Here is a 12,280-nt window from a genome sequence, read left to right as displayed (position 1 = left end):
TTTACAGCCCAATTTTTTAGGACATGATGTGAGAGTGAAGTAAGCATGGTAATATAACAGGGAAATAGGTGAGCGTCAAAAAAATGTGAATATGGAAGAGTAAGAAGCAGAGTCGGAAGAGGAAATTAAAAAACAAGGGAAAAAGAAAGTTAAAGAAGATGGTAAAGGTCAAGAAAGATAAGAAGGAGGAGAAATACTGAAGAGTTAAAAAGAATTTAAAGAAAGGGAAAGAGAATTGTAACAACGGTAGGCTGGAATACACAGACAGTGAGCCCTTGAACCTTGCCCGTTTTCCTTGCCTACTTGCAGTGCAAGCCCTAGGCGGAAAGTCCGCAACTGGTCAACGTTTCCCTACTCTGCTAAAGTGCAAGACAGACACAGAGACAGTACAACACAGAGACAGAGTTGTACATAAATGGATCGGAACCAAGCGGACAATACTGTACCAAATCACAAGACAAGGGGGGTTAAATAGACAAGCAAAAGTCAGAAGCAGATGAGAAACACAGTACCAAAACACGAGAATGGTCAAAGGCAAGGAGAGGTAAATAATAGAAGCAATCCAAATTTACACAGAACCGGATCACAGCTTGGGAGTCAATGACTATCACTGGCAAAGGAGTAAAGGACTATTGCTAGCAGGGAATTTAAATAGAGCGCTTAGTCCCTGGATCAGAACCCTGATAAGTCCATGGACCAGAACACAAGTTGCATATCCATAGGATGGCTGGGCGGTCACTCAGCCTGCAGTAGGACCGCGCCACAGCCAGATACCACAGTGCTGGAGCCCAGACAGTTAAGTTCAAGAATACAACCTGTATTATGAAATGTAAAACCTTTAGGCAATGAATTATGTTAGTATGCTCAAAAAATTCAGGTAGATAATGATTACGATTGCTTGTGATAAATGTTATGTAAGCTCATAAATATCACTGTCAATGTTATAGCTTATATTTAACAATGAAATAAATATGAGGTAGATAGGACTAACAATAGGCTTTTTTTATATTGTTAGACGGAAACTTTGTTTTTACCTTGTATTGGATGCTATGCTTTCACTCACATCACTGTTACTGGAAAATAAAAATGCATCACCAGCGTTTTCCTAGAAAATATGTTAAATGTACAGTTATAAAATCCATAAGTATTCCTTATAAAATAACATTATTTTGGCTCACATGTATTCTTCTTCAGATATTAAATGTAAATTCCAAGACAAAAATATCTGAGCGTATGTTGTAGTATTGTTTATATCACGAGTAATAAGAAAAACTCTTTAACTTGCTTGAGATATCAGTAATGAATTAATAATAAGGAAGGAAAGGAAGGAAAGGCAAACTTTACACTGTGTTCTCTTTTTACTGTACTGGATTTATCCCAGACAAACTTATGCCCTAAAGAAACCCTTTTACTATGCATTTGCCACTTAAACTATACGCTATAGGCACGCTGGTGCAAAACTCAGGAAATTTTCTTGGAGCATACATTGATAGTGTCCCACAGATATAGTGTGTATTGACAATTAGTTTGTATTGTGATAATGCAATTTAGAATTTACTTCATAATAACTAGAGATGAGCAAATTTCTCAAAAATTTGATTCGGTCGGTTCGCTTAATTTTCCAAAAACATTTGATTCAATTTGAATTTCTTCGTGGCGAATCTCGTTAAAAAACAGCAATTTCCTGGCTGCAGAGAGCCTGCATAGTGGTGTAAAACACTGTGTCCTGCAGAAAAACGTACAGGGAGTTTGTTGTGGTAGAGAAACAATACTGTAAGTCAGTATGACATGCAGATAACTGGCGTCGCTCTTAGAATCACTGCACCCTTCATGGGGCCAAAACTGAACAAATAATTGTGAACTCAGCTTTACATGTCAATCTTAGTGACAGGTATAAAGAACCGTGCAGAGGCCCAAGATCCTATTATAGCGTGAAAGAGCGCACTCCTTTTAAACGTAGTCAGCTGATTCCACATAGATTTCTAATGAACATGTTCTATTAAACGCTTATACAAGTTGACCACCCATAACCGAGTGGAGAGGGTGTCAGCAGTAAGTTTGTGTTGACGTCACAGTTTTTTTTTCCCCTTCCTCTGATCCGTCAGAACAATAATCCTCAAAAAAAGGATCCTGTCTGTTGAGCATCCGCCTTCACTCGGTCAGCATTTGGTCAGTAATCTATCAGTATTGCTAAAGCCAAAAAAAGAACAGGAGTGGATCCAAAACAGAGATGGAACGTGAATTGAATATTTGCATGTCATACAGGCCTTACAGCTGCTACATAAACAGGATCCATTGTGCGTCTCATTTTTCCTTCCTTCTGACAGAACAGAAGATGGGTAAAATAAATGGTGATGTCATCCAGGCCAAAAAGGAAAAATAGTGGCCCAGTCATGAAGTGGGGTAGGTGGGAACTCCAGGAGAAGTCCACAGAGTGGCCCAATGACAGAGTGGGGAGGTGACAGCAGCATGAGGAGACCACAGAGCGGCCCAATGACAGAGTGGTGAGGTAGCAGCAGCATGAGCAGACCAGAAAGTGGCCCAATGACAGAGTGTTGAGGTAGCAGCAGTATGAGGAGATCACAGAGTGGCCCAGTGACAGACTGGGGAGGTGGCAGAAGAATGGGGAGATCACAGAGTGGTGAGGTGGCAGCAGCATGAGGAGACCACAGAGTGACCCAGTGAAACAGTGGGAGGTGGCAGCAGCATTAGGAGACCACAGAGTGGTGAGGTGGCAGCAGCATGAGGAGACCACAGTGTGGCCCAGTGACAAAGTGGTGAGCTTGCAGCAGCATGACGAGACCACAGTGTGGCCCAGTGACATAGTTGTGAGGTGGCAGCAGCATGAGCAGACTACAGAGTAGCCCAGTGACAGATTGGTGAGTTGGGGGGGCAATGCCAGTACCATCTAAAGATGGTGGGTGGCAGTAGGAGCACCTGGCAGCAGGTGTGTGGCATCAGGCAGGTGGCAGCATCAGAATAGTAGCTGAAACAGGTAGATAGTAGTAATGAGCGAGCAGCAAAGTGTTCGGGTGTTTGGTCCGAACACATCGCGATATTCGTGTGCCTGGCCGAGCACCCGAGTATAATGGAAGTAAATGGGAGACAACCAGGCAACCACTGCCCGGATGAGGGGAGAGTGCCTGGACCATAGGAAAAGGTCTGAAAGTGATGGAAACACCTCTGGAAATCGATCAGGAACAGCAGGGGGATCATGTCTGGATGCATCTTGGACACCAATGTCGCTGCTGGGAACCATGTTGTCCAAGTTGTACGCCACTGTCACGGGGCGCCAGCGATGCGCTCGCTCTCCGCAGCGCCGACGGCGCCCCGCCTCTGTGCAGGAGCGAGGACGTGTGCAGCGTCCTCGTCTCCTAGGTGATAGGGGGCGGGACAGACCCGGCCGCACACGTCTCCTCAGCTCGGCCGGCGACCTCGGTTCCCCCAGCAACCAGGATAAGCCTGACCACCGAGCTGGGCACTCGGTGCTCAGCCCTATGCAGCAGGGTGAGTCATGTGATGCTGGCCACGTCACATGACCCCTGCTAGTCAGTATTTTAACAGGCAGCCTGCTGGCCACAGGTTGCCTGTTATTTAGGTTCCACCTGTGATTTTGTCTTACCTGGCGTACTTACCTTCTGCTGAATCCCTGACGATCCTCTGCCTGCTCCTTGTGTACTTTTGCTGCTCTCCTGGTATTCTGACCCCAGCTTTCTCCTGACGATTCTCTGCTGACTCTTTTGGTACTTCACGACTCTCCTGGTATTTATGACGCCGGCTTCTCCTGACTTATTTCTGCTTGCTCCATTTGTACTTCGTTGCTCTCCTGGTATTGACTCAGTCCGTTCACGTTCTGTTGTTTGTCTGGTCTGTCCTCCCTGCACTTATTCCAAGCTAGGGATTGCCGTCCAGTTGTCCCCTGTCATTAGGACTTGCGAGGCACACAAAAAAAAATCCTTTTTAGAGGAAAAATTGTTAGGAAACATTCTTTCCTGTAGATTTAATTGCATATACAGTGTAAATTACAGTGCCAAAAATTACAAGGAAGAAGAGATACAGCCTGTAAATCACATAAAGGAGTTCCTCATTCACATGGTGCTACAATTGTTCAGGTAGTGGGACTCCTACACTAAGTGAAAGGGCTGTCAAAAATTACAAGGAACTGTCACTACAATGCACCCTTTATTACACATAAAGGAGGACATCATACACACCCTTTAAAAATTATCATTGACGGCCTGCTGGTGACCCTCAAAAACATTAGGAGCAAGGGCTTGCTGATCTGACCACCTAAGAAGTTAATTGACCCGGTAAGCACAGGCTACCAAGAAATAATGACCAATTTCCAATTGTAATGTTCCTTTGGGTTCCAGAGAACATCACATAGCAGAGTTAGCGCAGGTAAAAGCGGTCAGCACAGGCTGCCAAGAAAGAATGACCAATTTTTATTGTAATGTTCCTTTGGGTTCCAGAGAACGTCACATAGCAGAGTTAGTGCAGGGAACGGTCGTCAGCAATAGTTGCCTCTTTACATTATGGAACTGTACCCAGTGGGGTCTCTAGCTTTCAAATTTTGGGGGGGCACACTGGGGGCCAGGACAAAAGTAGGGGGGGCAGCTATAACAATGATACATTTACACAAGTACGCTTAGAAATGCTGCAATACTTTACCCAATACCTAAAACCGCAACAGGGAAGAAAAGTCCTGCTGTCTGTGGATGACACTTTTATAGAGAGGGGGATCTGTGGATGACACTGCTATGGTGGGGACCTGTGGATGCCACATACCGTATATAGCATCTTATGCTATATGTGTCATCCACAGATCCACCCCATGACAGTGTCATCCCCATTTCCCCCTCCATAACAGTGTCATCCACAGATCTCCCTCCCTATAACAGTGTCATCCACAGATTCCCCTCCCTATAACAGTGTCATCCACAGATCTCCCTCCCCGCCTCTGACAGGAGAGTACATTTGACATTTCTAAACTGTAATCCATATCCTTCAGTAACTTTAACTTTAAATCAGGATTAAGCGGCCGCTCATCTCTACTAGTACCTTAACCTTACACCACTCGGCTAGCTTCGGTAACAGGGCCAGGCTATAGCCTATAGGTACTGCCTGTTAGTTGTTATGGAGTTAGTGCTGATTTCTGCAGGTCAGAGCATACAGATTACAGTTTAGAAAAAATGTACACTCCTGTGAGCGGTCCAGACCAGTGGCGGATCCAGAGCCTGGTCTCGGGAGGGACACATCCAGATTATTTTCTGTTCGCCGCCACAGAACAAGGGTGCTTATAGAACAGACTACACAGTGTAGAGGTATACTGTACATTGTGCGGCACAGTATAGAGGTATACTGTATATTGTGTGGCACAGTGTAGAGATATACTGTGCGGCACAGTGTAGAGGTATACTGTACATTGTGGGGCACAGTGTAGAGGTATACTGTATATTGTGTGGCACAGTGTATGCTATATGTCTATAACATAAACATATTTCACATGAAAACTTACTGTTACTTGGCTTGGCCCTTGGGGATCTCGGACACAACTTCAACACTTGGCTGGGGGGCTCGGTGGAGCTGATGTTGTGTTTTATCCTAATGAGAGAGATTTCATAATAAGGATTTGGAGAAGGGGCTGAGGGGTCACAGAGCAGGGAGAGGCTGGTACTGCTACTAGGGGGGTCATACTATAGGGGAGCAATAAAGCCCACCATAATGCCCCCCAGTAGAAATAATTCTCCTTATAATGTGACAATGCAAAAAATGCCCCTTTATGCCCCCAGTTGAGCTAATGTCCCCCATAATGTGCCAGTATAAAATACCCCTGTATAGTGCCCCCAGTAAATGCCCCCATAGTGCTCCTCTCCCCCTTCCTCCTAGTGCCCCCCATAATGTACCAGTGTAAAATTCCCCATGTATCGTGCCCCAGTAGATGCCCTCAGTGTCCCCCATAATTTGCAAGCATAAAATACCCCTTCTTAGTGCCCCCCGTAGATGACTCCATAGTACTCCTCTCGCCCCTTCCCCATAGTACCTACCTTGTGTCCCAGTATAAAATGCTACTATACAGAGCCCCCCATATAAAATACCCCTTCTTTGTGGCCTCAGTAGATGCCCCTATAGTGCCCACCAATAATGTGCCAGTAATAAGTGTCCTCAATAACGTGCCACTGCCAGTAATAAGTGCCCCTCATCACGTGCCAGCAACAAGAACCCCCCAATGTGCCAGTAATAAGTGCCCCCCATCACGTGCCAGTAACAAGAGCCCCCCAATGTGCCAGTAATAAGCCCCCATCACGTGCCAGTAATAAGCCCCCATCACGTGCCAGTAATAAGCCCCCATCACGTGCCAATAATAAGCCCCCATCATGTGCCAATAATAAGCCCCCATCACGTGCCAGTAATAAGCCCCCCATCACGTGCCAGTAATAAGCCCCCCATCACATGCCAGTAATAAGCCCCCATCATGTGCCAGTAAAAAGGCCCCCATCACGTGCCAGTAATAAGCCCCCATCACGTGCCAGTAATAAGCCCCCCATTACGTGCCAGTAATAAGCCCCCCCATTACGTGCCAGTAATAAGCCCCCCATTACGTGCAAGTAATAAGCCCCCTATTACGTGCAAGTAATAAGCCCCCCCATTACGTGCCAGTAATAAGCCCCCCATTACATGCCAGTAATAAGCCCCCCATTACGTGCCAGTAATAAGCCCCCCATTACGTGCCAGTAATAAGCCCCCCATTACATGCCAGTAATAAGCCCCCCATTACGTGCCAGTAATAAGCTCCCCCATTACGTGCCAGTAATAAGCCCCCCCATCATGTGCCAGTATTAAGCCCCCCCATCATGTGCCAGTATTAAGCCTCCGCCATCATGTGCCAGTATTAAGCCCCCCCATCATGTGCCATTAAGCCCCCCCCGCCCATCATGTGCCAGTATTGTAATAAGCCCCCCAATGTGCCAGTAACACTATTGTAAAAAAAAAAAAAATTATACTTACCTCAGTGTCAGCGATGCGATGCAGGCCTCTTCCAGGCCTGTGTCACGTGCTGTATAGCTCAGGCGGCGCGATGACGTCATCGCGCCGTCTGCGCCGGCCTCTGATAGTGCCTGCAGCCTATCAGAGGAAGGGGAAGGGACACGCCTCTCCCTCCCCTGCACCGCCGCAGCACAGGCAGATTACTATGGAGATGAGTGCAATGGACGCGCTCATCTCCCTGTGCCCGGTGGTGGTGGCGGCGGCGGCTCACTTGGGGGGGGCACATGGGGGGGCACAGCGTGATGTAGGGGGGGCTGTGGCCCCCTCTGGCCCTCCCCTGGCGACGCCACTGACTGTCCCACAGTTACAAGCTGCTATCTTACTATCTTGGAATTCTATTGTCTACCCAAAGAAAGATCTAGGGAAAGTGGCACATACAATGAAAAAAAGGTATACAAATTTAATTCCTCCAGGCCCCAAATGTGAAAGGGTTTAATATCTCCTGAAAAGGCATCTGCAAAGGAGAGAGGAGAAAATGGAGTCAAGCCTGACATTTTTTTATTTTTTTATTTTTTTATTTTTTTAAACATTGAAATATTTACCCCTGTGCCACTATATAAAAACCAGAATCCTGTAAAAAACACATACGTGAAAGATTCACTACTGAACGAAACCAAATTATGTTTCCTTCCAAGTCTGAAACATAGAAAATAATATACCATGTCAGCTGACCCCCCAAAAAATTGTAGGTGAGGGCCTGCAGGTGAGCTGACCCTCCCTGAAGAGGGACATGAGGATATCTTATGCACTGATTCCCAAACTCGTAAGCTTCCAAAGACAGAAGAAGATGACGGGGGGAATGGCAATTAGTGTTTCACTTGGTGGATGATGGGGCTGAGACACAGTTGTCAATAAGTAGGGTCTTGTTAGGTCAACATCAGCACAAGTCAGGAGGATGACCAGAGTGAGGAAGTGGATTTGGAGATGGGGGACGATGACATCACTGACCCAACCTGGGAAGGTGGGAAGCCAAACGAGGACAGCAGGACAGAGGGGGAGGGATCCACAGCACTGCAACAGGCTGGGGGAGGCTGTGTGGTGGCAAAAGGGAGAAGGCGGGCCACAATAAACAGGCCAGCAACTGTTCCCCCTTGTGCAAATCTCCCTTGACAAGGGGTAGGTGTTTCACAGTCTAAATTCACGCACAGATGTGACCAAAACCAGTTAAATTTGTCACAAATATAAATAATTCTCTGGTGAATAACTGTATATATGGTTTCTGCCTAAATTCACGCACAGATGTGACCAAAACTAGTGAAATTTGTCTCAAATATAAATAAATCTATGCTGAATTACTGTATATAATGGTTGCAGCCTAAATTCTCATACAGATGAAACCCAGACTAGGGATTTTTGTCCCAAATAAAAAGAATTCTCAGCTGAATTTCTGTATATATGGTTGTGGACTAAATTCACGCACAGTTGTGACCCAAACTAGGGATATTTGTCCCAAATAGAAATAATTCTCTGCTGAATTACTGTATATATGGTTGTGGACTAAATTCGCGCACAGATGTAACCCAAACTATGGAAATGTGTCCCAAATAGAAAGAATTCTGTGCTGGAATACTATATATGACGTTTGTGGATTGAGTGCGCACACAGATGTGGCACAAATTTTCCCCAAAAAAATAAATTTCTATGATGGAGCCGTGTATATCTCACTAGCAGGCACACTCTAGTGAATAAGCCCCTTTTTAGAATTTCTGCTAAACACACTGCTTTCTGATGGTGTACTGTAGATCTCACTGATATGTAATATTTCTTTCTTTTGAAAGCTTTTTGGTACTGAACACAGCGATTTTCCAGCCCTGCACTATCTGTCCCTTCCTGCAGATGCCAGTCCCTAATACTGCTGAATTTAACCCTTGTAAAAAAAAATAAAAAAAGGCTGCACTGCTGTCAAACACACACTTTAGTCCTGAAGAGGACTGTTTTGTCTTTCAAGAGCTTTTTGGGAGTTCAATTGTTGTAATTTCAGCAAACTGCTATATTGTCCCTGCCTACTGTCGGCTCCCCCTGACGCTGAATGATCCGAGCGCGGGACGTCAGCTTCTATATAAACTAGTACCACGTGTTCCGGCCAGCCAACCAGTGTAAGGCTTATAGCTAGCATAGCTATGGCATTACACTGGAGGGAATTATTTACCTGAACGCTGATTGGATGCTTCAGGAGGCGCCAAACATGTGGGGCGGAGACTCGAGCAATGCGACGAGCACACGTGGTATTCGGCCGAGTACCGCCACGTGCCGAGCATAGCGATGCTCGAGCCGAACCGGTACTCGGCTGAGCATGCTCGCTTATCACTAGTAGACAGGAGAAACAGGTCTCTTTTGACAAAGTTTAGATTTGGCACCATGGATGATCTAGTCTGATGCATCAGGCACTGGTGTGTGGAAATCCTGGCTGATCAACGCCTGATTAATCTTCACAAAGGTCAATTTCCCTACACTATGGGTGGACAAGCTAGTTCTCCTTGGGTAACTATTGGCCCCGCCACACTAAACACTCGCTCTGATGCCACACTGCTGACGGGGCTGGAAAGCTTGCCCAGGGCCAACTTGGCCAGTTGTTGCCACAAATCGAGTTTAGCTGCCAAGTAGTCCAGGGGATCTTCGATGTGGGGTGGCAGGGTTCACTTTTAGAATGCCACAACCTGCTGTTTCAGGTTCTGCTCTATGTCTACCTGGTGCTGCTGGTGAGTAGTTTCTTCAGTAGGCGGGTGAAGAAAACCCCTCATCAGAGACTCTAGACTTAAGTTGCTGCTGATGGAGCTGGTACTGCTCCTGACCCCCACCCCCTCCCCAGAAGCCATGGCAGTGGAACGTGAGCGCAGAGGGCCCCCCAGTCAGACCTGCATGAAGATGGGTGATGGCGCACATAGGCAGCGGCCAACTGACTACCTAGGATGTCTCGATGGTAGTTCAGTTTGTACTCCCTCTTAGTGGGTGTAAAAAGGCCCCCATTTTGGACTGGTAGCGATGATCTATCATGGTGGAGAGCCAGTAGTTATCCCTCTGCTGAATGGTGACAATTCGGCTGTCACTACGCAAGCAACTGTGCTTGCATCAGGCCATTTACGCAAGTGACTCAGAGTGACTTCCTGCCTCCATCTTCACTGCATACTGCCACGGTGTGTCTGGGTCATCTTTCTCGTCTTCCTCATCACCCTATAGCTCCTCTGGCTGCTCCTGCTCCTCCTCTCCTGTGACCTGTGTAGAAAAGCCACCCATTTCTCTACTAGTGATGAGCGGCATAGGCAATATTCATTTTCGCAATATTTCATGAATTTTTCGCATAATATTCGCAATAAATTATCAAATTCTAGAATTTGCGATCTCCAGTCATTATTTTAGTGATTGCGCAAATCGACACCAATGATGCACATTTTTTGGGGGCAATACATGCAACTTCACATTTTATCAAGTCTGAGTACATAATACTAATTTGTGCACTAAGTATTGTTGTGACATCACAGCACTGTGTCTAACAGAGACACTAATCCCTATCACAGCACAGTAATTCATATCACACTACCTAACACCCTGCACTGGAGAATTAATATATAAGCAGAACTTTGTGGCACTCTGCCGTCCGTTTGCTGCTGGAAGTCGGGTTCCCACCACGTCTTATAATAAATATAAAAACTCCAGCAATTGAGTTGCAAGAAAAGGATTTTTTACATTGGTATTGCGGCTGTGTACAATGTGACGTTTCGGCCACACATTGGCCTTCATCAGAATACAGAAAAAGAAAAAAAACAAAATAAATAATGTATTCAAATATTACATACAGATATACATTTAAATATACCATGGCAAATAAAGAGAATGAGAAGATGAAAAAAATAGAAAAAAGGAAAAAAGACAAAAAACAAAAAAAACTGAAAAGCATGATACATGATAAATGGGATTGAGAGGGTTCTGTAATCATATCCACATGTCAATCAATAACCAAATATAAATCATAGATCCAGGCATATCGGTCGGGTCCCATAGTGGAGATACCTCCGCTGGAATCATGTTAAGGGACATACTGTCCAGATAAAAGGAAGTCCATAACGCACATAAATAATGAGTGAATACCAGCAACATTACAGGAGCATAGTCATATCCAAACATTATCATTATCATTATACTGTCATTCAGTCACCGGCAGGGGCGTAGCTATAGGGGCTGCAGAGGTAGCAGTCGCTACCGGGCCCAGGAGCCTGAGGGGCTTAAAGACCCTTGTGCCACATAAGAAGACACTGGTATTATAGAAAGTGTATGCAAGTTACACCTCTGGCTGGACAGAAGGGGTTAGGTTAAGAATTTAGTATGGAGGAGGGGGGTGCAGTTTAAATTTTTGCCTCATGCAGCACGAAGGTTTGAGGGAAGGGGGGCCCAAGCTGAACTCTTGCACCAGGGCCCATGAGCCTTTAGCTATGCCCCTGGTCACCAGCTGAGCTGAAGGTCAACATCTCCATATTAATGGAACATGGATATATGAAATAAGCAGGACAGGATCCATGGGTAGGTAAAAAAGGGATGAGGGATAATTAGATTGGTATGCAGCCTAGCTGCTAGTAGTATATAGCATAGTGTACAGGGAAGACCTTGTTGAGATCACCAGCCACCTGGACTTATATATATAGGAGGGTATACAGCAGGTATCCATAATTGTCTGTAAATGGTGGAAGTAATTCCTACCTTGTGTCGCTTGTTTATATATATGTCCAGGATGTGGGTGTCCGGATAAGAATGCATTAGCACTGACTGGAAAGCGCCTGAGTGAGGAGGGACGCGCGCCCTTATTTAAGGGAGCGCGTCCAGTGTCAGGGGGTGTTGCGCATGCGCAGAGTACGCGGATGCGTGTCAAGCCTCGCTTTGGTTGAGAGTGATATCCAGAGCGCTCCCCGGTCCTAGCGCTTTGAACAGAGCAGGAAGGAAGGGGAATAAGGGGTCGAGAATAGTAGAAATCGGATGCATAGATGATGTAGACAGGATGCAGGAAAGGTGGGAAAAAAGAAAAAGAGAAAAGAGAAGAATAGGACATACGGACATAGGACATATGACATAAAACATATACCATACCATTATGAAAAAAGGATACTATGGATGGCCCCAGAGTGTGAAGGTCCCTCCTCACTCAGACGCTTTCCAGTCAGTGCTAATGCACTCTTATCCTGACGCCCACATCCTGGACATTTATTTAAACAAGCGGCACAAGGTAGGAAATACTTCCACCATT

At 45.7% G+C, this 12,280-nt stretch overlaps 1 protein-coding gene across 1 annotated transcript in view; it reads right to left on the bottom strand.

Annotated features, from left to right (window-relative positions):
• The window catches only part of ARAP2 (ArfGAP with RhoGAP domain, ankyrin repeat and PH domain 2), a 703,001-nt gene that overhangs the window by 636,845 nt on the left and 53,876 nt on the right, over positions 1–12,280 (bottom strand). The window contains exon 5 of the mRNA XM_040419005.1: positions 1,035–1,105. Within this exon, the coding sequence (XP_040274939.1) occupies positions 1,035–1,105 (71 nt within the window). The remainder of the gene's footprint in view (positions 1–1,034; positions 1,106–12,280) is intronic.

Source organism: Bufo bufo, chromosome 2 (assembly GCF_905171765.1).
Source record: "Bufo bufo chromosome 2, aBufBuf1.1, whole genome shotgun sequence".
In the NCBI taxonomy this organism is placed as follows: Eukaryota; Metazoa; Chordata; class Amphibia; order Anura; family Bufonidae; genus Bufo; species Bufo bufo.
This window is presented reverse-complemented; position numbering and strand designations above follow the sequence as displayed.